The sequence below is a fragment of the Clarias gariepinus genome, chromosome 6 (genome assembly GCF_024256425.1).
Source record: "Clarias gariepinus isolate MV-2021 ecotype Netherlands chromosome 6, CGAR_prim_01v2, whole genome shotgun sequence".
Lineage (NCBI taxonomy): Eukaryota > Metazoa > Chordata > Actinopteri > Siluriformes > Clariidae > Clarias > Clarias gariepinus.
The window spans coordinates 37,132,965-37,158,072 of record NC_071105.1 but is presented as its reverse complement, the minus strand read 5'-3'; the positions used below and the strand labels follow the sequence as shown (position 1 = coordinate 37,158,072).

At 40.7% G+C, this 25,108-nt stretch overlaps 1 protein-coding gene across 1 annotated transcript; it reads right to left on the bottom strand.

Moving 5' to 3' along the window:
• Window positions 1–3,581: 3,581 nt before the first annotated feature.
• Window positions 3,582–23,833, bottom strand: calcrlb (calcitonin receptor-like b). The gene is made up of 13 exons (XM_053498385.1): window positions 23,727–23,833; window positions 16,049–16,128; window positions 15,752–15,902; window positions 12,696–12,809; window positions 10,937–11,049; window positions 10,302–10,393; window positions 10,077–10,212; window positions 8,727–8,880; window positions 7,963–8,023; window positions 7,439–7,505; window positions 6,952–7,170; window positions 6,809–6,850; window positions 3,582–6,384 (listed from the first exon to the last, which is right to left on the bottom strand). Exons 2-13 carry the CDS (start codon window positions 16,097–16,099, stop codon window positions 6,166–6,168), a joined length of 1,419 nt encoding a protein of 472 aa, XP_053354360.1. The 5' UTR covers window positions 16,100–16,128; window positions 23,727–23,833; the 3' UTR covers window positions 3,582–6,165.
• Window positions 23,834–25,108: the final 1,275 nt, after the last annotated feature.

Below are 25,108 nucleotides of genomic sequence, written 5' to 3'. Positions count from 1 at the left end.
CTTCTTAAAACCTGCCATGATCCTGCTTATGAAGCACTCTTACTTTCATGATATCCCCAGTTGTGTAATACTCATTTCTGGAATATTGCTGATTCAGGACCCACTCTTGTTTCTGGAATGTTGCTGGATCTAAAACTTCTTCATGGTTTTTGAACCCTCTTGGTTTTCACTTCTCCCATTTTGTAAACGCCATTTCTGGAATATTCCCATTTCTGCAGCTTTCTTGTTTCTGGAACAATTTTTTGTCCTAAATGAATGTTTCTGGTTCTGAAACTTTGGAATGTGCCTGGTTTGGGGACCCTCTGGTTTGTGTAAAGATTTATTTCTGTAACACTCAATTCTGTAATATTTCTGGTGCTTCAACCCTTTTGTCTCTGCAATGATCCTTACCTTTTTTTTCCTGCTTTTTAAAATCCTGGAACACTCTGGCTCTGGAACACTCTTGCTTCTGGAATGACCCTTTGCCATAAATTCACTTGTTTCTTGTCTTTTTCCTGCTCTAGATTTTTGAATGTACCTGATTTTTGAACGCCTCTTTTTTTTAAAATGTTGCCTAGTTCTTAAACGAAATGTCTTTTGGAATTTAACTGACTTAAAATCTGAAATGTTTCTGGTTCTGGACCTATATAAGTCCTATAATGTTCATTATTTCTTTTTTTTCTTTATTTCTGTTCTTGATTCCGAGACATGCTGTTTCTTGGATTTCATAAACTCTGGATTCTGGAATGTACCTGGATTTGAAATTCTTTTATTTGTGTAATGTTCCTGATTTTGGTTGGCAATTTCCAGACGTACATGTTCTGATATTCTGTCTCTCAAATAAAGCCTACAGACGGCCATGCTTGGAGTGACATGAGAAGTGTACAGTATACGGTATGTTGTTTAATGACTCGATAACATACTGCATGAGAACGAGTGATGTGATCAGCCAGAACACCATATCAGAGCTTCTGTTCGAGAAAAATGCTGACCAATCAGGATTGGAGAATTTAAACTAACTCATGTCACTTACTGGTTGTAATCTGTAGCTTACGCCGAAACTGTGATTCACTGGATTCTCAGAATTCCTTCCAGAATCATTTAAATTGCACCAAAAATATGCCTATTGTTTTTTTTTTTTTTTTTTTTTTTTATATCATCAGCTCAGTAGGTTCAGGGTATTGTCTGTGGAATGTACGGGTCGCATCCTGTGCGGGATTCAGGATGACAAATTGCGCAGGTGACCATGAGTCGAGGTGTCTTTTAAACTCAATAAAAGGTTCTTGATCATGCTGGGGACCCCGAGCCACAACCTGCACGTCGGGGGGTGGGGGGTGGGGGTGGGGGTAGTTCAAGCAGAGAGGAAAACAGCCTGATGTGATTAAAGAACGGAATTGTGTAACAATGTGTCGAAGCCGAACAGGCCGCAGGCAACATGTTTGCGATTTGCTTTTCGAGAACATCAGTGTCATTAAATGTCATTATTTTTTTTTCTCCCTCACCACAAACTGGAAGATTAATTACACATGTCCAGGGCTGTTTGCTTCAAAAGAAAGATTCTGACATAAAAGGAGATCTGAGGATCTCTGTGCCTAGTTTTCTAATTTTCCTCCCATGTGTAACTCATCTGGCTGGCGGGCGAAAAGGGAGAGGGTGAGTTTTTCGTCAGCGCACATGGAACCAATGTGGAGCGTCACAACATCCAGATGCTCGGCTTGCAGTGAGCTCTGAAATTGATATTGATTTCTAAAATTTTAACAAAAATATTTGCAAATAAAGTAAGGCAAATGCCTGGATGTGCTACCACACACAGAGAACACACACACACACTCACACACACGCAAAAATACAAATGCACACACACAGAACTGAATTCTGGTGTCAGCAAGAGTGTGTGGCAACACCAAATCCAAGGCTCCTTCCTGTGCTTTTCCCACAGGCAGAAACACATGTCAGCTGTGTGCTGTTTACTCCTGCTTTGCCGTTTTTCCATCGTATGTATTCTTGCAATTGTGTGTGTGTGTGTGTGTGTGTGTGTGTGTGTGAGGAAGCGACACATCCTGTTGGACTAAAGCTACCACCGGTCACATATCACTTACCGCTGTGACCTTCAACTATATCTTTAGCAACCTGGCAGTAAGGACGAGGCACACACTCCAGAAAAGAGGATCCTCCTGGAGCTGGAACGGTCCTTCGGTCAGCTCCAAAAATATTGCCCCCCCCCCCCCCCCCCCCCTTTTTTTTTGGCACAAAACATTTTAATTAGATTTCAATTTCTTGCTGTTATATATGGGCCAGATTAATAGATAGTTGTAAATAATTAATTACAAATCATTTTTTTAAGACTCCAGAACCTCATTTGCTGCCTTTGAGTAAATATGTTCGACAGATGTCCTGTTTCTCTCTGTCATGCTTCAGTATGGGAAAACACAAAAAGCTTTCAGGACTAAAAAGAGACAGACTGTTGTTAACATGTCAGGCAATGAATATATATATAAAAAAAAAAAAAAAAAAACATTCCTGCTTTTGGACTCCTTTGCTTTCTGGACTGTCCTCATGTCTGTAATGTTGTTTTACATTCGCATGTACAGTTAGTTGAACACTTTGGTGCGTTGACGTGTCAGTCATTGGATAGATCCTTCCACTGCTCCTCCTGGACCTACTGTAGGACTGGCTTTTGACTGCTTCTGGTTCTGTAACTCTTATCATATTCTTTTGGAGTTCTTGAACTCATCTGTAATATGGAATATCCCTACCTCTTGTTTCTGGAATGGCCCTTTGTTATAGACTCAATTGTTTCTGGAATGATCTTGGTCCTTGATACCTGGTTTTGGAACGCTTTTTGTTCATGGGATGTTCTGGAAAAAGTCTTAAACTCACTTGTTTTCTGGAATCTTCCTGGTTCTGGAACATTCTTTTTTTGGTGATGTTTTTGGGTCTCTAAACGCTAGATTCTGGAATGTACTCGGATTCTTTAATCCTGTGGATTTTTGGAAAATTTCTTCTTCTGGAACACTATTGTTTCTGAAACGTTCTTGGTATTTAAATTCTTGGTTCTGGAATGTAGACGTTTTTTAAACCTGTTTTTTTTCTTCTGGAAAGTTCTCAAGTCTTAAACTCACTTGTTTTTGGAATGTTCCCAGTTTGGTAACATTAATTTCTGGAATATTCCTGGTTCATGTAAAATGTCCTACAAATTCAAGAACCAGAATTGGTTCTTCAAGTGCAAAATTCTGAAATGTACCTGGTTCTGGACCCCCACTGAATGTTCCTGGAATGTTCTGCCTAAACTCACTTGTTTTTTGGAAGATGAATCACTATTGCATTTGGAATGTTCACAGAACTGTAATGTTCATTTCTGGGTTTCGTAAGAGTCATACTTCTGGAATTTTCCTGGTTTCCTAAACTCTGGATTCTGGAATGTGCGTGATTGTAAAACCTATTGTTTCTGGAATTTTCCTGGATTTTATGCCCTGAAATATTCCTGGTTTTGGAACCCTCTAGTTCTTGGAAAGACTTTAGAAGTCTTTAGAATTGTCTAAAGGGATTAAATAGAACAAACCACAAGCATTTTTTTTTAAACTAACGGAACGAGACTACGCTTCACAGTAAAGGATTTTATATGGTTGCATTTGTATTTTTAAGAACAATTACACACTGGTGTGAAAGCAACAAAAAAAAAAAAGAAAAAGAAAAACTGACTGAAGAAGACTCTGCAGTATGATTATGACCTACAAAATATTATCCTTGGAATACAAATAACTTAGATGAAAAAAACTGCAACACTGACACGGTGTTTCCGACACGCAGCTCAGCATGTGAGAAATCAAAAACTGAATACTGGAATTTCCCTCCTCATACAGCCCCTGGACATTACCCACATCTGTAAACACTACATACATGCAAAGTGATAAAGATGAACGTTTCAACACGTCTTAATGATTTTTGGCCCATTAACAGATCACAGTTAATAGATACACAAAAGATGTCTCGGAATCGCTGCATACTGATTCTGAGCAAAGTTAAGCGTTTATAAATATAGTCAAAATACACTCGTGGACATAGACATCCAGTACACACTATTTACATTTTCCAAGTGTGAGCAGTTTGTTTTTCCAGCATATGAAGTTGAAATGCCCTAAGAGTACGTGATATGCAAGAATATTAAACGCACTTATATGTTCCAGACATAAAGACATGCTGAATAAGGCCTCCTGTGCTCATTTGCGGTTTATTTTTTAAAATCTTTTTAGAAAACTTCGAAAACTGTAAACGTGTCAATGCTGACCGCACGTAGTGAAACGGAAGCAAATAGAACGATTCTAACCCTGTGTACTTCTGCTATGTATTCAACCACTAAACTGTACTAAATGGAGATAATACAGTACGAAATACTAATCAGCCATAACATTAAAACCACCTGCCGTATAGGCATGGACTTCCCATGAAGCATCTGACACCAAGACAATGAGCAGCAGATCCTTTAACTCCTGTAAGTTGTGACCTGGGGCCTCCATGGATCAGACTTATTTATCCGGCCGAATGCTAGATCAGTTTGAGATCTGGGAATATGAAGGTCAAGCCAACACCTTGAACTCTTCGTCATGTTCCTCAAACCTTAAACAGTGTTTGCAGTGTGGCAGGTTGGTGGTACGTGTCAAAGTAACATCCACATGAATGCCAAGACCGAAAGGTTTCATCACACGTTGCCTTCGCCAGCGAGCATTCTTCCCACAGTGCCATCTTTTCCCCAGATGTGATTCAGGTTATCTTCCCTAATATAGTCGCAGCCCATACAAACCCGCCATCAGAGCACTCCTCCATCAAGTCTACTACCAACTACCAACCAGGGAAAGTGAAAGCTATCATGTGCTTCCAACAAGCCATGTGACACCAACCGTATCTTCGGGATGGCTTGTGGGCACCATTGGGAGCGGCGTAACACACTTGCAGGACAGTGCTACCTGCTCCTTTAGCTTGTGTGAGTCACAGAAGCCAGCGATTGGTTGTATAGCCATTAATTATGTTAAAGCGCTAAGTCCCTCCCCTCTGACCGAACTTGCGATCTCTGGATGACAGCGCGAGCACTTTAGTGTCATCCAGAGTTCCTCCTCCACCAGTTGTAGGAGATGGACAGAGGTCAGCATGGGCACTACGCAGCCCCATGATGAAATGTCTTCTGACACCTTTTTCTTAACTGCCAGCATTCATTTTACGCAAACTGCGCTCCAGTAACACTTCTGTTGGATCGGACCAGACGGGCTAGGCTTCTCTCCTTGCGTGCCCATGACCCTGGGAGGGAACACTCCCGCAAGACCTGACCTGCTGTTGCTCTTGGAGTTGCTCTGACCCAGGCATCTAGACATCATAATTTGTCGCTTGTCAAAGTCACGCAGATCCGTTTGCTCACCCATTTTTCCTGCACACAACACATCGACTTCAAGAACTGACTGTTCAATCCATACCTAATAGAATTTACCCCTTTATTTCACCCCCTAACCTGTCGGTGGTGTTAATGTTAGGGCTGATCAGTGTGTGTATACTCAGTAATATCCATGTTCAAGACTTAACACACGAGGAGTCGAATTCCGCAAGCTATTAGCATAAAGAATTTAAGGACATAAATGATTTTCCACAAATAATGACATGTAGGGTTTGTGCTTCCCTTTAGTGCGGTCTGTGTTCGTCTCTTTATAAAGTCCCCTCGTCCAGAAACCTTTCAACCCATCAAGTGCAGAAACACAACAAAGAACAGATGGAGTTTCACAATCAATACACCACCAGTATAGAATCTTTTTTTTTTTTTTTTTTTTTTTACCCCAAATCTTACAGAACATCCTTTTTCGAGCCAGAGGGAATGTAATCCAGATCTCCTGTAAAGTCTCTTGTGTGTTGCTAATCCCACATGCCGTCCTGTTTAAAATCGCGAACACGGCCAACGGGCGGCGCTTTCATCAGCATCCGTGTTCATCAGTCATGCGGGTTCTCGCCTCCCTCTGTGTTCTGCGTCAGTTCTCATCTCACACCAAGAATCCCGTTCTCGTTAAGATGTTATCTGGCTCCGTGGCAAAAAAAAAAGGCGCGCTTTGCTGTGCCAAAGTACTTTGTGATAGTCCCCGGATGGGGACGCTGGAGGCTCGCGCTTGTCTCTGTTTGTTGTCTTTGAGCGCGTAAGGACGACCGTCCTCACATGTAGATGTTATCCGAGCGCAGGATGGTGGTCTCCAAGTTGTGGAAGCTCTTGCCGTTGAGCGTGTCCATGTGGCTGTCGATGCTGTAGCAGCGGTGCACCTCGGTCATGGAGGAGGTGGTGCAGGACGTCGAGCGTAGCGCCTCGGTATTGGCGAACGTGCTGCCGAACTGGATGCGGTACTGGTTCCAGTGGCGCCGTAACACACTCTGGACCTGCAGGACGAAGGCATGTACATAGCTTTTAGACCATGAAATTATTATTATAATTATTATTATGTCAGGTAACATGATGATCATTCTCTAGCGTTTAAAGGAAATATTTAGGTTCTCTGGATGTATAAATACAAAAAAAAATAACTGTTAAAGAGGTTGATGTCTTCTTTGAACGATTTCAAAGTGTAGTAAAAATGTGAGTCTGAATTTTTATCATTTTTTGTATTGACTACAAAAATTTAATATTGTGATACAGATAAATTTTTTATTAAATAATTTAGGGTCACTAAATGCGGTCAAGCAAATCAATCAGGGTCGATGCAAACCCAAGTGTTTACGAATATAATTTTTTTATTCCATAAAAAAAAAAAATCCAAAATGTAAATTTTGCTTGGAACTATTATTTTTCTCCATAATGACTTACCTCTCCGTTGAAGAAGCAGAAGATTGTGGCCACCAGCAGACCCTGAAGAGTGGCACAAGATTAGTAGATTAAAGATTTTTTCTACAAATGTCTAAGCATCGTACAGTCAGCTCAGCTCATGAAAGCTAATCCAACCTTCTTACCTGGTAATGGATCAGGATGGCCATCAGATACGCGTAGATCTCGTTGGAGTGGTGGGCCTCGGGTTTGTAGGACAGCAGGACGATCTGGATGCCCAGGAGGGGTACTAGGATGAGCGTGGCTCTGACGGCTTTTATGTAGAGGCTGGTTTCCGCCTGGTGGGTCACTTTCAGCTTGGTGATCAAAACCCGCACAATGTTTAGGAGGAAGAACAGGTTCACCTGAGGGTGAAGAGAAAGCAAGAGGGGTATGGTTAAAGCTGTACCTTACCAACAAAATGCATGAATAAAAAAATTAGATCGATGTTAATCTGGCTTAAAAAAAAACACATTCAGGAGTTTGGCTTTTGTTCCAAACAAAAATGTATGTAAGCTCATCCTGTTTTTACAGCTCTAAGATCAGAAAAACTCAATGACGTATAGAATTGCATTCTAACAAAAAATGCCCATATAGACATAGGAAGAGAGAAACAGAGAGAGAGAGACTCACCAGTAAAGCGGCACAAATGGGCCCATGGACAATATAAAGCAGAGATGTATCTGAACTGATCCAACAACTGCAGAAAACAAGAAGCAGATTTTTCACCAAGTTTCATCAGTGCAATTACATAATACGAACGTGCCTTAAAGCCATTCTTATCTTCTTGTTTGTTTTATTCACATTAAAGCCTTTAACATGATAGCGCGGGGATCACAGTGAACAAAGCTTTGTTAAACAGGTGACAGACAAAGATTTTGTCGTAAAATAAAGAGACCCAATCATGGGGGAATATGCAAATAGAGGGAAACGCAAGGTTACATCGTGAAACACAGACACGGCCCTCGCTCAGGTGGCGCCGAGGTGCTGAAGGGACAGTTCCGGATGCCAGCATGTATGTAGCGGATCTAAGAAGACGTGATCGTCTACTGTCTCGGAGACGCCAGTATAGAACAAAGAGGCGCTGTGATACGGTTTAATGTCCTCCACATTTGATTACATTCATTCGTTCAAATGTGTCTTAAACGTGAACTTACTTGTCATTGTAGTAATAGCTTCTGGCGATAACATGTATTACAGCTGGGATGACAGGAAATCCTAAACAATGTAGAAGAAGTTAAAAGAATTATAATCCAATATCCAATCAAATAATAATCCACACCATATTAGAAAAAAACAACAACAGTGAACCTAGGATTGCGAGTAACGCAGTTTGCGAGTGTTCCACAAGACGAGCAAAGATTTTTAAATGAATTTTGACTTGAAAAACGAGTTTCTTATAACACACGTGTGTGCGCGTGTAAAGCAAAAGAAAGTCTCATTAGAAGATTAAAAATCCATTTTATCCCTCAGCCTGTGCGCTAGCGTAATTTGACACGGTTCACACACTCTTTCTCTCTCCTTTAGCGTGTGTGTGTGTGTGTGTGTGTTTGTGAACCGGCACGGTGTCAAATTACGTGCGCGCACACACATAACGACTGACCCAAACACACACCACACACAGCGCCTGCGCTCATAAACAGAAACACTTATCTGTCGGGATTATTTTAACTTTTTTTTTAAAGGTAAAGTGCAGGTTAATTCATTTTATTTTAACTTCATATTTTGTATTTATTATTTTTATGTTTGTTTGTTTTTTGGGCTGTGGAACGAATAATTCGAGTTTCCATTAAACCTAATGGGAAAATTACATTTGGTTCATGAGTGTTTTGGAATACGAGCCCGCTTCCGGAGCGAATTATGCTCATAATCCAAGGTTCCACTATATACTAAAGTTAATCATCAGAGTTGATAGACTCACCCCAACCTAGCAGGTAATACCACATGAGGCGCTGCTTCTCAGCAAACACAGCCACGACGATGAGGGTGTGGAGATAAATCCCCTCACACAGCATCCAGAAATACATGCAGCCCAGGATGTACAGGTGGATAAACGTGCAGACCCTACAGCTCAGCTGAGGGCAAAAACATACGCACAAGAGAGGAGCGATTAAGGCATTTGATTCATCTAGAAATGATTGTTCTTTTTAACACAAATTAATCAGATGACCAAGTTTGACCCTATTGGCTTCCCATAATAGCAGCACATTTAGCGAGATTTTAATTTGACATTTGTTCAATGTTAATGTTTGAGATATGTTAAAACTGCACAATCAGTTTCCTCTGATGATTTGTCACGCTTGTCTTTATTTATAATACGAGTAAATCTAATAATTTTGCGATTAACTGTGATTAATCCCAGCCTATGACCGAGATTAACAAGAATAAAATATTTAATTGACCTACGGCGCTTTATATATAAAGGTGATAGGCTTCTATTTATGTATGAAAAAAAAAATAATTCCAGCAGCTGTAGAAGTGACAAGTTATGAAAGTTATTTTGCCTTGAGTCATTTAGTCTCTGGAACTGATTTGAGGAAATGTCAGATATTACAACTGAAGAAAACACCCTTTAAACCCAGTCATGATTAAGTAATCCCTCTTCTGTCTCGTGTCTGCTTGTTTCCGCCACTGGTTCCTCACACATTAAATAACCTCTAAATTTATACCACAGTGCTGCTGAATTCTCGATTCTGCTTCCTCCGAAAGATTCGTTTCTCCAAAAAAAAAACAAAAAAAAAAACATTACTCAATAATGGGTTGTTATTTAAAGGTTCAGTATGTATAATTGGCTTGTTTAAATTGAGGCTAATATGGATTTCAAAATGGAAATATAACAAAAAGCATCGGATGTTTTCTGTTTGTGCACTGGAGTCCCATCTGAATGTCAAAAATGTTACTAAAAAGAAGAATTTTGCATAAGAGGTACATAATAGGATAAATGTTGACGTGAGAAGATGTTTATTTAACGTTTAGGGAAGGAGCCTCCAGTGTCAGAGATGCAATTATTTTATGAAAAAAAAAATCCTTAAACATTACTTTTATCCACTTATTACAAAACTTCACCAACATTAAACGCAACCATGAAAAGTTTAACCGTACGACATAATATCATTATCAAACACTTGTAATGTTACAAAGTAATGCAACAATGTAGTGTTGCATGCCTTTACTGTTGTTTGTTTATTTGGAACAATAATTAGTTTTACTGTCCCAAACAAACAAACAAACAAACAAACAAACAAAAAAGATCCTTGTTAAGCCTACTCACTGTATTCGACTGCAAGAACTCCTGGTTGTTGTTGTTGTTCACGACGGCCGTGAACCAGATGATGGTTATGATCGAATGCAGGATGAAGGAGAAGAAAAGGTTCTTATGAAGCGTAATCCTTTGGCAGCTGAGGCTCCTGAGGGAAGAGAGGAAAAAAATGTTTGAGTGCAAGCGCTGAGCTAGGGACTTTGTAAATCCAGCTGTTTTCTTTGTCATCACACTTACTTAAAATAGAAGAATATTCCCAATGAAGCGAGTAAAGAGACCAGGGACAGTCCGTGACCGATCATGACCAGGTAGTAGAGGTTCAGCAATGCCTTAATAAAAAAACATAAAATATAAAATATATAGCGTTCAAAGAAAATAAGATACGTTGTGTAGATGGAGATGTAATCGTAATCGTAAAATAAACCGTGCATGGAGGTTGTTGTTAGCACAGTAATAATTTTAATGCTTTATGGCTTTGACTTTCAGACAGAAGCAGGTGGTAGGACTTGTTATGTACATCTGGAGGATTAAACGCAACATCAACCTGACTTGTTTTTTTTCCCCCCCGAGTTGAACTGCATGCAGCGACAACATTAAACACTCCGACAAACTGTCTGTTTTTAAGTGAGATCATCACCATGAGCTGCGTCTCAAATCCAAAACCAAGTATTAATAAAAAAATCGTATATAAGAAAAACCCCCAGACAATTCTGAGTAATGTTTTAGAGTAGGACCTTCTTACTTGATTTGAGACAAATTGCTTGTGTCTGTTTTTTATTATTTAGTTATTGTTTTTTTAAGTCAAAAGGTATAATATTGTGCTACAGTACACCGCCTCTTGGTTAGACTTTAGTCTTTCGTTCCAAACCCACCTGCTGGCTCTTAGAAGTGGACTGCGTACAGGTCGTGTAATTGGTCCAGGTTCTGTTGCTCTCAGGGTGGACAAACCACTTGCCAGATTCGGTGCAGATTTTTGTAGCCACCTCTAAAATAAAACAGAATAAAAGATCCTTTATTTAAGAAGAAGGCAGGCGGTACGTTGGCGTAGTGGTGAACACTATCGCCTTGCACCTCTAGGTTCCAGGTTCGATTCCCGCCTCGGGATCTGTGTGCTTAGAGTTTGCGTGTTTTCCCCGCGCTTGGTTGGTTTCCTCCGGCGTTTCCGAATTGCCCGTAGTTTGTGAGTGCGTGTGCCCTGTGTTGGATTAGAACCCCGTCCAGGGTGTAACCCCACCTCATGCCCAAAGTCGCCTGGGATGGGCTCCAGGCCCCCAGCGATCCTGTATAGACGATGAGTGAGTGAGGATCCAGTAGTATTGTTCACACACTAACCATGTGCTTTTGTTCAGTCGCAAACTCTATGTTCAATTTAACTCAGAAGCATGGGGGAATAAAACTAAACCCCTAAGCTCGTCTAATGTTAACAAAAATATATAAATGTGATGAGTGAAGTATGTTTGTACATATTTATTGTATACAGTCCCAATCAAGAGTTTGGACGCAGCTTCTAATTCAATGGTTTTCCTTTTCTTTATTTTTTTTCTTCATTGTGGAACAATACCAAAGCCCACAAAACGATCCGTCATTAGTTTCAGACGCTTACTGGAGCTCGGTCCGTCTGAAAACCCCCTAGAGAACTTCAAGAATCTACAAGAATGTACAGAATTTTCGAATGCGATGAGGAAACAGGCGTCCCATGAGGAGCGTCCCAGGAAAGTAAGACAAAAGACATCCTTGTGCTGCAGAGGAGAGCTTCCTTTGGAGTTACCTGCCTGAAATGACCGATTAACAACAGCGCCTTGGATTAAAGCCTGCTGGAATGCTCACGTAGCAGAAACATCTCAACATCTCAGCATCAACAGCTCGCTGGAGATTATTTCCTACTGACGATTCCTTCCATGAAGAACAAAAGCATGTTTTTTTTTCTGATTTTGATTAAACATTCTGTTGCCAAGGCATTGGTTTTCCACTTAAGGGGCGTTCAAGTCAAACCGGGATTGGGGATGAAATTCCTGGTGAATGAAGGCTATATCCGTGAATGACGAGATGTCTCGGAGCCCACTGCAGTCATTCCCGTGAACATTCAGCGAGTGATCGTTGAAAAATCGATAGATAAATTGTCGGCAACTTTTGGAAGCGGCGCGTCTGTCTGTTGGAACCGTACACACAATCATTCACCAACACCACTGGCACGTTACAGGAACTCGGGTGGGAGTTATTGCCACGCCCCCCATACGGTCCTGACCTCGCTCTAAGCCATTTCCACATGTCTGTGCCATTAAAGGAGTTCCTGGGAGGCCGGCGTTTCAGACGAGAAAACTTTCTATCTTGATGGTGTCCAACCACTAGTGAAACAGTGCATTACTGTAGCAGGGGATTATATAGAGAAATAAAGTGAGTTTTTACTCTCATCACTGTAATCAAAAGTCCTGCTTTGACTTGAACGGCCCTAAAGACATGCTGGTTGAAATGCTGATGAAGTCACGTCCTGTATGTCGATTATTTAGAAAAAAAAAAAAAATTTACACATTACTGATTATTTATAAAAACACAACAGTAATGAAGCTGAACTGGAATAATTATTATTCCATTTATAATTAATTTCATATTATAATTATTATTATTTTTTACCTGAAGTGTCAAAGTCAGTGTAGTAATCAGGACAGTGTTGCGTTACGGTCTTTCCGGCCTCTACGTCGTCCCAGCACAGCCAGCCGTCCCATGTGCGGTTACACATCAGCCCAGCTGCACAGCGCACACACACACACACACACACACACACACACACACACACACACACACACACACACACACACACACAAAGAACCAGAATTTAAATCACAATGCCTCCATTCTACAAGCAATCACACAACAGAGTTCTCACACACTGAACCGAAATTCCAGCACAACACTATTTTAGTGGTTCTCTTGGAGTATAAAGGCGACTCTCAAAACCAGAACATCAATACAAACAACAGTTTGCTTTCAACCAAATATCATTACTTTCAGTTCTGCTACAGGGCTGTTTGTTACTTAATGGCGCAAAAAAAAAAAAAAAGTGAACACGATATTGGATCAGTTGCTTTATGACAAAAGGAAAATCCAGAATTATAAGAATAATGCGCAGATAATCATTAGATAAAAAAGTGACTATTTCTATTAGCAGTAGCTGTTGTAGGAGCGTTAGTAGTATCTGTTTTTGAGATGATTTAGAAATAAAAACTTATTTAAAAATAATATTACGTCATTATAACAAATTCAAAAGGGACAACATGATAAACTCCTAATCAGACACATGTACTCCAAACACCCTTATTTCCAAATTGAATCAAATCTCGTTTAAACAAAATCTGTCTTCGTAACTTCCCCGAACTCTTGTGAGATGGCCGTAGAACTGCAGTTCAGACGTATTTACTGACAGTAATTCATTCTCACTGGTCGGCCGCAAAAAAAAAAAAAAAAAAAAAAAATCAACATGGAACAAATCAACAAGCTCTGACAATCTTCACGGTTGCTGTCAAACAAAACATCTGGCCTGGAAACAGCTGGAGCTGCGCCACACGACGGTAATATGTTGAGCGTTTGCAGATGAACAATGCATAGAGTCGGACACGCCCGACGCTCCGCACACAATAGCATTCCTGTGAGGCGGTGTCGCGAGCGCCAGGACGAAAAGAAAAAAATAAATTGAATATACATGTTTAATCTGAGCTTAGATACAGAGGACGTCGAAATTAGCTTTCTCACAAGCAGCTGTAACTTCTTATCATTAGGAGTCATTTGTAAGCCTGGAGTTCTGTTGAAGAGTGAAACCGCGGGTTTATACTTGCGCTCGGACTTAATGACATTTCAATAAAATAAGTAAACGGATTCCATCTGTATTTGGACATTTTAAATAAGTTAGGGTTAGATACTGAATCGATAAATCAGGGCCTTTAAAGACTATGTATTATCTACATTTGTGCCATAGTGCAGGTATAATGCGTTAGCGTTTCTATAGCAACAGCTCTTCCAGAGAGACCTGTTTGGCTATGGAAGACACAGATCATACGCAAATTAAAAAAGAAAAACATTTTTTAAAAAAAGTTTTTAAAAAAGTCATAAGTGATTCATTGAGTCATTAGAGTGTTTGCTCGAAGAAGTTACAAAGATTACAGCTTTTTAAGAGCTTATGCTTTCCCAGGAACAGGACATACTAATATATATATATACACACACAAAATAAATATTAATTATATATATATATATACAGTACTTGGTGAGGGATCAAGAACTTAATTGTTCTTTTTGTCCATTTATTATAAACTAACATTTAACAAGTTATTTTGCTTCGTCAACACATACTGTATCATTGGCATAGCTACCCAGTTAACGTAATTGTATTTCGTTATAACGTACCGTAGCCAAAATGTCAGGAGAATAAACCATGGAGCTGGTGGACAGTCCTGTAAATCTCAGTTTCTCTATATATTTTTTCACTTATTCCACATTAAAATATCATATATAATATAACACTCAAGGTTCTGGGGTTGAATCCCAAATAGAGTAAAACAGAAAGCAAGTGTGCTATGTAAACTGTACAGTACAGTACAATCTCTTGTTCCCTTGAATTCCCCTGGATTTGGGATTCAACCTCATGTTAGAACCTAATTAAATTAGTAGCCGAACACAGACAGTTTAAAGGCAATTGGGAACGACCTAGAAGCCATTACTTCTAAGTAGCGACGTCCAATCAGATTACTCTGTCGGGAACTAACTGTTGCATAAGAGGAATTTTGCGACTTGCTTGTCCTGTCGTGTTCAAACCTTACATCTGATCACCAACCAAATCTACACAATCTAAAACACTGAGTCCCTATTAGTCTTAAATGGTCTAAATACAATAAAGCTACTATTTCCCAGTTGGAAGGTGTTGAATTTGACCCTGATTTTCTCCATAATTTAGTAATCCTCATCCCAACCTGTCTGATGGTTCGTCTCAATCAAGCAACATCTCCCAACCAGGAAGGAGCCAAGCTTGTCACATGCTTTCGTAAATCATTCTAACTGCTTCTTTCTGAAAAAGCTGCTCACTTCACTTCAGGGGCAGTGTCACACACACGTGCTATCCGCTGTCTTCCACTTGATTGAGCTCACAGACCCCTGTGATTAACTTGTGTTGACTGATTGATATCAAAGAGAAAGTATCAACTTTCCCCCTTGAGACCACGCTCATTTCTGCTCCCCAACAAGTGAGTCACCAACATATGAATTAGTTCCGTTCTGAGAGCTTGTTCCAATTTGTTCATAAATCCAACAAACATGGTCTAGGTACTAGGATACCTACACAATTGGCTAAACACAGTAAAATGGGAACACGCTCCATGATCTCGTCCTTGTTCTTTAGAATCGTGCCGAACGTCAAGTCATGTTAAAAGAACGAGCGACGTCTGCCATCTTTTCACCATTTCCAGCTTCATCACTGCTGATTTAACACTCACTTCTGGACATCCTGATATGCACGCTGAACCCACGTGACAATGTACGGCGGACATCCGATCATTGACTTCCGCAATCGAACACGAGTGAACGCTTGTTCGTATCTTCGAAAGATGATAACTGAAATGTTTGTAGGTAGGGGACTTACTGTATTTAGTTTTCTTACAAAAGTGAGGGATTGTAACAACCATAACCTGCTCTGATGATACCTTTGTGATCGTGACTGCTGTCCTTCGCGATCCTCTGGTAGCACTCAAACTGGGCCATCACAATCTTGTTGCGAATGGCGTCGATTTCGTGGGTGCCGTTCCTGGATTTCTGCTGGGCGTCATTACTGGATGAGCGGCCCACCGTGAACAACTGCAGAATAAAAAATAAAAAAAACAACGAAAAAAATGTTCAGCAGACCATCCAGAAAACACTAGGCTTTTGAGTATAGGACAAATAATGCAAGTGAATTGACTAAGCAAAATATGCACTGTAGTGGTGACTGGGCTTCACTGTACCTCACATAATGCGAACAGGAACAATAATGAGGATGTCCAATATCCAAACATAGTTCTTCTTATGAAGTCACACCGCGATCCTGTAAATACAGAACAGAATTACACTTCCGTGATTTGAAAAAGGACGAAAGGTCTATAAAGGGGTATTGGGCTGACCAGTGGAAAACCAAATCAAATGCTGACTGATTACAGCAAATGCAATGATTCTGTTTAGTTTAAACAGGAACCTCTGCTGCATTAAGCAATCATATTTTCTTGTGGAAATACATGTCCAGTTGGTCATATGTTGGGAAAGCAGCACTGAGAAGAAAAAAAAAAAGAAAAGAAAGAAAGTTGGATCACTTTAGCCAAAGGACCAAAACCCACATGTGGATCATTTTTCCTTTTGGCAAAGACGTAAGATGTGATGGACAACAGAAAACAAATCAAGCAAGATGGAAAAGTGTTTAGTAGATCCTGAATCTTGATGACAGTCATCCATGGCCTGGACCACCAACCTAGCTGAGCTCTCTCGATAGGAACGGGCAAAATCGCTTCCCTGATAATCCCAGCAGCACCAGGCAATTACTGGCAATGTTACAGGACGACTAGCGTGATAGCAAGAGCATCAGTTCGAAAATAATGCATTTATATATATGTTGGAGGAAGCGGGTGTGTTTGCATCCTCCCTAGTCGGTCGCTGTCGCATGATGATGAGAAGCAAAACCAAATTGGGGAGAAAGAAAACAGGAAGCAGGAGAGCAATGGCAGCAAAGAAAAAAAAAATTAATGGTCTTAAACTACCCTGACTACCTTAGTTGTGTAACTCTAGCACAGTCACGCGACATCCTTATCAAAAGATTGTGTTTTACTCCAAAAACACAAAAGGGTCCCAGAATCAAACAGATCGGCTGACCCCAGCCTGGCCCCCTCTGTTGAAATGGTCTAGAAACATGACTGCGAAGCAAAAACAGGATTTCACAACACTTTCTCCGGTGGTTAGTTGTATTGGCTCAGTTTTAGTAAACTTCAATATCCCCCAAGCAAACAGCCCAGGGATCGGCGAACCTATTGTCGGAGCCAGGACTGTAGCAACAGCAGAACTGTCGTAAGGCCAAAGGCAAGTGGAATGAATCCAAGCCTTCTTGATATAACAGTCCAGTCTATCAAGGGACCCCTGACTACAACACCGGGGAACGCGTGATGATCCTCAGAGCTCCACCAGAAGAGTCACTTGTGCCCATTTTGGCTGCAGAAGAGCACACCATGGCCAAGTTTCTAAAAAATACGGAAAGGATTGTTACACGCTGTGATGACCTTTGCGTACACCGAGGATCATTCATCACTAGGTGAAAGGTGTCCGAGTAACACCTCAGCGCCTGGGCGAGTAATCTTACCCTTAGTGGAGGTAGATCATTCAGACCTTTCATCGCAACAACGATCTAACTGTGCGAAAGCACGAACACACTCTGAGCTGCAATATTTTTTTCTTCCTAGATTTCCTTCCCAGTAATGGCAATTTAATTCGAAAACCACATTGGATTCGGATCAGTCGCTTAAGAAAACCCAAAGCTCTTTCTCCAACCTTCCAACGCTAACGGCCGCCAAGCATCTCAAACGTGTTCGTGGCTCGGTTGTTGTTTTCCTTTTTTAATCAAGACCCGTCGGTCCATCTGTGGCCAAGGGGCACCAGACGCCATGTGATTCTTTTGTTCGAACTCCAAACATTTCCTGCTCGGAATGGTTGGTGGGGGGGGGGGTGAGGTTGGGATGGGGGGAAGGAGGACAAAAACCACATGATTCAGCTCATATGTGGAAATTGATCCAATTTTTTTTTTCTGTGGAATGGTAAGAAACACGCTTCCGAGAAGTCTAGACAGACTGAATTAATAAGTGCGTGTTTCATCTTCCATTAACATTGCTTAGAATGGGAAAGTGTTTTTTTTTTATTAATTAGGAAATACCACTCTTTTTTTCTTTTTCTTTTCTTTTTTTTAAGAAACTTATTCAGATCACAGAGTAAATCCACCTGTGTTGGATGAACTTGAATGTTATCGGATTTGTCAGAGATTCCGCTCAGGCTGAACAAACATGAAATTAAATCACGTAAGGCATTAAATGTTTTTTTTTTTTTCTGGACACAAAGTGCCGTATGACTTGTTTCAGGCTAATAATAAACGGTGCTGAAAACCATATGTGGTGTCCGTCCTGTTAAACCTTCCTTCCTGCTTTCCTTCCCTCGTTCTCAGAATCCCTTGCTGACAGCAGGACTGGGGCATCCGTGCTAACAAAACAAAAACGGCGTACGGTCAAACCTGAAGAACTTTACTGGCGCGCTCTGGTACTTCGGTGACAATAACGCATTGTTCGACGAAAAACCTTCGGGACTCGAGTCCTTGAAAACGCCTTTCTTTAGCTCCTACTGAGACGACGTGGGTTCAAACAGTCACACGAAAAAGGAGCTGTTTTTGTACTAAGTGTGTGACGCATTTGGTTAGGTGCGACATGTTCTAGCACCTCTTCCCTAAATAAAAATTGTCATCATTTCACGAAATCCAGATGGATTTCTTTCCAACAGTAAAAATTGTCCAAAGAAAAGATTCACAGTGAACCTAATTAAAAATTCGTACAAATTTGAGCAAGCCATTTGGTAAAAAAGGGGCAATTTCGACTTCACAACTTTGATTGTTTGAACTGTTTTTACAACTGTAGTAGGACCTCAATCAACAGTCACACGCTTGTTTACAAATTTGGAACGCAAAGTAACCTAATCTGCATGTCTTTGGACTGTTGGAGGAAACTGGAGGACATGCAAACTCCACGCACACAGACCCCGAGGCGGGAATCGAACCCAACTTCTGGAGGTGCGAGGCGACAGTGCTAACCACTACGCCATCGTCCCACCTAGCTTAACAGTTAGCAACTTTTTTTGACTTTTTTATTAACAACTTTCCCTACCAACCAATACAAGAACAGTGGGCGTGTCTATTAGGTGGTGTACACTTCCCAAAAAAGGTGGCCCAATCTGCTCTTAATTCATTTTTTTGCCTTTTTTTTAAAAAGGTTTTACTTAAGTATGTCGTCATTATCTTTACAGTTTTTGTCCACCATATTTCTAAAGGGTACGTCCAAGCTGGTGATATAGATAACGACAGAGATTTATTTTCACATATATTCATTTTTTTTGTCCATGGGTTGCCAAGAACCATCAAAAAAACAAACATGATGCTGCTTTTGTCCAAAATGAAAAATCTTCCCATCTGCATCTCCCTCATCCTTAAAGCAATGCCATCCAGGGTGAGAATCAGGGAGGGGGCCAGGCATTCCACCCCTCCGCCACACAGGCTTGCCCTACCTCATGCATGGATTGTACAAACATATATTTCAATTAAATACATTTTACAAACAAACTAAATACTGTGTTGTTTAAAATAAATGAAAGTAATTTATCTTCGAATAAAAAAATATATATAAAAATAAAGAAAAGCTTGATGATGTGGATAAAGTCGTAATGACACGCAGTCGTATCGTCCGCTATAACTCTGAGCAGTGAATCTGACCTGAAGCTTAACTTAAATGTGTCGATGAAATGTCGGCGGAAATTCATTGTAGTTAGGATACGTTAAAAGCTTTGTGCACGCAAGCTTTGCCAAGTGTGGCCTAACATTTTCTATTATTTGTGAGCGACAGCCAGACGAAACAGTATTTTCGCTTGCTTACACACACTCTTTCTCTCTCTCTCTCATAAATGCTTGTGCTTTTTCAGTTAAAGGAGAAATGCTGAAAAATGGTTCATTCTGATTGGCTGTTGCCTTGCCAATGAGAACAGGCCTTCATCCAGTCTCTGATTGGTCTGGTTTTGTGGCACACTGCCAGGCTGTGCGAGTTTGTCTGAGAACTTGTTTGAAGCAGAAAGCGGTCGAGTCAGCAAAAGCAACTGGGGAACACTACCAGTCAAAAGTTTGGACACCTCTTCTCAATGCTTTTTGTTTAGTCAATTTATTTCCTACATTCTAGAACAATACTTGCCTTTTCTCTTCTTTTTTTTTTTTTATAAACTATGACATAACACATGTGGCGTTAGGTAATTAAGTTATAACAACTAAAACAAAAAACAAATTTTTATCTTCAATAAAATAGAACCGATATGACGGCGTATGATTTGACTTATTGAGCAACAGTGAGTGTTACAGATGTTCGTCCCAGCTGTTTAATACTGTATTGTGAGAAACTGTCAAACATATGTTTGTTTCATATCACTACGTACGTGTAACTTAACTTGATTGAAAATTGTTGGATTTATTAGTGTTGTAAGCCTTTTATTGCCCCTCTTGAAACCTTTAGTTTACTCCGTCTCACTGCCGGCCCTGATTCCATCGTCCACATGTCAAATACCTTACTTTATACCACAGTGCTGCCACATTCTGGACCCTGATTGGTCAGAAGGTGTTGATTAACTCTCTCTAACTGCAGCTGCTCCGAGCCACAGGTTAATATTAATGCACTCGTCCTAATACTCTACTGTAGGAGCACACCCAAGTGCAGTCTCGACACGTTCTCTTGTCTGACCTTCTCGACCGAGAGTTTGTAAAAGCACCATGTTAGACAAGAAGTAATTCCTGCTTCTAGAAATGCAGGAATGAAGACAACTAGTTGAAGGAAAGTATTAGGCTCGAAATGGACTTGATAGCTAAGTCCTGATCTTGGACTGTCTGGACAAGACCCCTATGTGATCGTTTCTATAGTAACAGCTAACACACGACTTGTACTTTGTGCTTTGTGGTTCTTGGAATAAAACGACAGGCTGGGAAGGGAATGTCTGCTCCAAAACATTACCTATTAACGGATGTGACACAACAAGGACCTTCTGTTATTGCAAAGTGGTTAAGAGTAGCGCTGCAGAATTAACAAAAAATAAAAATAAAAACTCGTCAGTCATTGCAAAAATGAATACCAAGAATTTTATGTAAAGTTTATTAATAATTTAGGTCGCAATAACTTTTGAGGTGCTAAATAAATATTTTAATCTTATTATTTGCATTAGTACTTGATATTCGCCCAGATAAATACGTTTAAATAATATATGGTACATGTAATAGTTATAAGAGCGACTTTTTGATTTTGAGGCAAATAAAAATGAAGTACATTATCTTAAAGAAAATTATATCAGCTAATACCACCAGGCGTGTTCAAGTCAAACCGGGACTTGTTATGGCGTTTCTGGTAAATGAAGGCGTTAAAACAGGTGATTGACATTTACAGAAGACATCAAACACAGTACGGTGATGAGACTCTGAGTCGCAGTAAAACATCTGACCGTTGCAAACCTTTTAAAGAAGGCCGCTTGTAGTTGATCATGTGAACGTTCAGCGAGTGGAACGCCTGAAGTGTAGACACCAGCACCACCGTCTGTCCACATCTATATTGGGACTTCCTTGGCAAGAGGAAGCTTGAATGGCAGTGACTTATGCGCTGTTGTTGTTTTCTTTAGGCACTGCAGAAACTGTCTCCAGACCAGACACATGACCTCTGCTTTGGATTTTAAACAGCACCATGAAACGTCCATCAAAGAAGCCAAAAACAAAACAAAACAATATAAAGAGCTTATATATAAAACCGGCGGTTCCATCACTGGGGAACGGGACGAATGAGACTCTTAGCGGCATGTCCAAACTCGTTATGTAGGCAAGGAATTGATTTTAGGAGGACGGAAAGGACGTTTGGTGGAAAAACAGAGCCGAAACATGATAACCTGTTGCCCTTCCTGAAGAGTCCGAGGAGGAGTTTATTGCCTGTTTCTCTCGTTCCCCTCCTCCTCCTCCTCCCTTTCGCTCGTTCTCTCTCGGCTGGCCCCTGGCCGCTCGCCCCCCGAGCCCTTAAATCAGGAAGCCTGTGTCAGTGCTGACAGTTTGTTTAATTCGTGTCAGTTTGGGTAACACCCATGGACATCAAACCCAGGAAAATTTTCCACTTCACACCTAAAATGTGTGAGATAACAGAGAGTCTCTCTACCATCACGAACAATGGACAATCACTTAGCGCAAAAAAAAAAATTAAAAGAAAAAGTGAGAAACAAAAACAAAAAAAAGGATTTGATGACCAAAAAGAAAGAGAAATCAAGAAATCATGGAGCTTTGCTACAATCATGAAAGTCACAAGTAGAGGCAGGAAAAAAAAAAACAGGAATAGTGCAATGATTTTTTTTTTTTTAAAAAAGAGCAAAGAGGACGACTTTGTACTGTGACCTTATCAAGAGCATGTTGCTTATATGACTAATACAATATAAATAGAAATATAGAAAATTATATATTTTTTAAAACCTAGTAATCACTTCTTTTCTGTTCACTTTAAAACAAAATAACTTTTCTTGAAAATTTCAGACAGATAGTTAAGTCTTTTGTCAGTTTTCCTTTACATATCACGCATTACTTGGGTCAACAATGATACAGCGCTCCCTGGAGCAGATAGGGCTAAGGGCCTCGCTCAAGGGCCCAATAACAGCAATCTGGTAGAGCTGGGGCTTGAACCATCAACCTTCCGATCAGTAACTCAATGCCTTAATCCTGATCTACTGCAACTTCCGTGCGTTTCTGTTGAGGCACAATTTGAGATATTTCATCCTAAACCTTGTCTTGGTCCATGGTGTTAAGGTGAATGGGTGTAAGGATGGATAAGTTGGAGAGAAACCCCGTCGTGCCAGCAAATTAGTTCCACACTTCATGTCTGTTTCGCAACTGGACTTGAAAAAACTTCCTAGATACTTCAGCGGCAAGTGGAAAAGACAAGCGTGCTTTATGGGGATTAGGAAGCCAAAAGTGCTGAGCACGGCCACACAGAGGAAAGAAAACTCCCTGGTGTCTGGCTGGACTTGTAAAAACCGAGGGCTGACTCACTTTTACAGCCATAAATCATCAGATAGCCGCACTGGTTCAGCGTAAGAGGTGTTAATCCAACACTGCGGACCGTGTAAGTGGAATTCGGATGCAGTGTACCGCAACGTTACAGGACTAAATACAGTAAAAAGAAAAAGCTATAATTTCTGGAGGGAACCCTATAACAAGAGATAGACCCTCTCATGTGTGATTTCCTTTAAAAAATGAAAAAATAAAAATAAAAATAAGCAAAAGCTGTAAAGTTAAACGGACACCGGTTTAGGCTGAAATTGACAGTGTTCCAATATTATTGGCACCCACAGATGAAATACAGTCTGCCTACAAAACTACACTCAAACAGCCTCACACCACTAGTACATATATATTTATATTTAATAGCAAATTCAACAAGCATTCTGAACAGTTAAGCCTGAGTGATAATAACATGGGATTTTATAGGTTGAGGATGTAGAACCCTCAACTCTTGGGCACTGAAGAACCCTGAAGAACCCTGAATCCAAACTCAACCCCTCATTCACAGCATCGCAGGAGGAAACATTCAACACTCGAGCGTTGTGCACAAGAGTTAAGTGCTGGAACAGACAGTATTGATATGAATAGGAATATAAATATATCTCTATAACATGTGCTGATCGACAGCTCTGCAGCGGCTCGAGGCGCGCGCTCTCGCTCGCGCGCTCCGTCTTACAGTATGTAGCAATAATGTTGCAATAATGTTATGTCAACTCGTTAAAGTACCGCTAATGTAACCGAGCATTCTCTCTCTCTCTCTCTCTCTCTCTCTGATGTGTGTTTATAGAACTTACCGCACAAGAACAAAGGGAAATCCAAAAATGAATAAAACGTTTTTACTGGAATTTTTTAAAAAAAGATAAGAAAGTCAGCAGCAGCAGCAGCGCGCGCGTTATTCCACACACTCACACACACATCCACAGCGCTCATGAACTACAGTATCGCGTGAGTCTCTCTCCCTCCCTCCCGCTCTTTCTTTTTTTTTCTACTGGTCGGTCAACTCTCACGCGCTTTCCAAACTCATTAGGCAACTCACTCACTACAAAGCCTCTGTCTTCCGGTGACGTCAGAGTTCCAGTGTTACTGTGGTTACCGAGACTGCCTACCAGCAGCACGCTGTGCGGTCCAGTGCAGAACTGTAGTGTATTTCTATCTATCTATCTATCTATCTATCTATCTATCTATCTCAGTGCCTTGTGAATGGATCCATCAAAGAAAGCCATGAGAAAGAGTTTGCAGTTTGCAACAAGCCATTTGAAACTTTACATTCTTTCAACACTGTCTTTCTTCTTGTCACTCTTCCATAAAGGTCAGATTTGTAAAGTCCACTTCTTATTGGACTAAAAGTCTGATGGATATCTTTGCTGCATGAAAGAATTAGCAGGTGCATCAGAGTAAAATGATGGGCCCTGCTGTGTGTGTGTGTGTGTGTGTGTTTCCACATGCATGAAAAATGCATGTGTAGATGTGTCTTAAAAAGTGATGCTTCAGCAGCCCCGACAGGGAGCGCTGTTTACTTTCTTGTCCTTCTATTTAGAAGGTTTGAGAGAGAGAGAGAGAGTGTGTGTGTGTGTGTGTGTGTGTGTGTGTGTGTGTGTGTTCCCACATGCATAAGTAGATTTGTCTTAAAAAGTGATGCTTCAGCAGCCCCGACAGCGAGCGCTGTTTACTTTATTGTCCTATTATTTAGAAGGCTTGTGTATGTGTGTGTGTCGCCCGCCATGTGGAAGGCCCGGGTTCGATTCCCAGCCAATACCCAAACCCCAGCCACTGGATGCATTGCCGGTCCCAGGCCCAGATAAAATGGGAGGGTTGCGTCAGGAAGGGTAGTGCAGACTGGGTATTCCGCTGTGGCGACCCCTTGTCTGGAGCAGCCGAAAGACCAACAAGAACAACTTCTAATTGTTGTCCTGTGGAATTCTCCCACCTGAGCTGTGGATCTTTGCAGCTTCTTCAGAGTTATCATGATCCTCTTCCATGTATACTCAGCAAAAAGAAACGTCCTCTGACTTTCAACTGTTTTTACTTTCAGTAAACTTAATGTGTAAATATTTGTATGAACACTAAGAGAGTCAACACCATAAGACATAAACTAAAAATGTTTCCCAATGTGTCCCTGAATGAAGGGAGGCGCAAAAGTACCAGTCAGTATCTGGTGTGGCCACCAGCTGCTTGA

Bases quoted from the DNA above. Each gene is read 5' to 3' on its own strand.
- calcrlb (XM_053498385.1), bottom strand. From the start codon at position 16,099: ATGTTTGGATATTGGACATCCTCATTATTGTTCCTGTTCGCATTATGT. The intron at 11,050-12,695 runs GTAAAAAATAAT...GTTTTATTTTAG, and splicing joins CACTGACTTTGACACTTCAG to AGGTGGCTACAAAAATCTGC. The intron at 10,394-10,936 runs GTGGGTTTGGAA...TTTTTTATTAAG, and splicing joins CCACTTCTAAGAGCCAGCAG to GCATTGCTGAACCTCTACTA.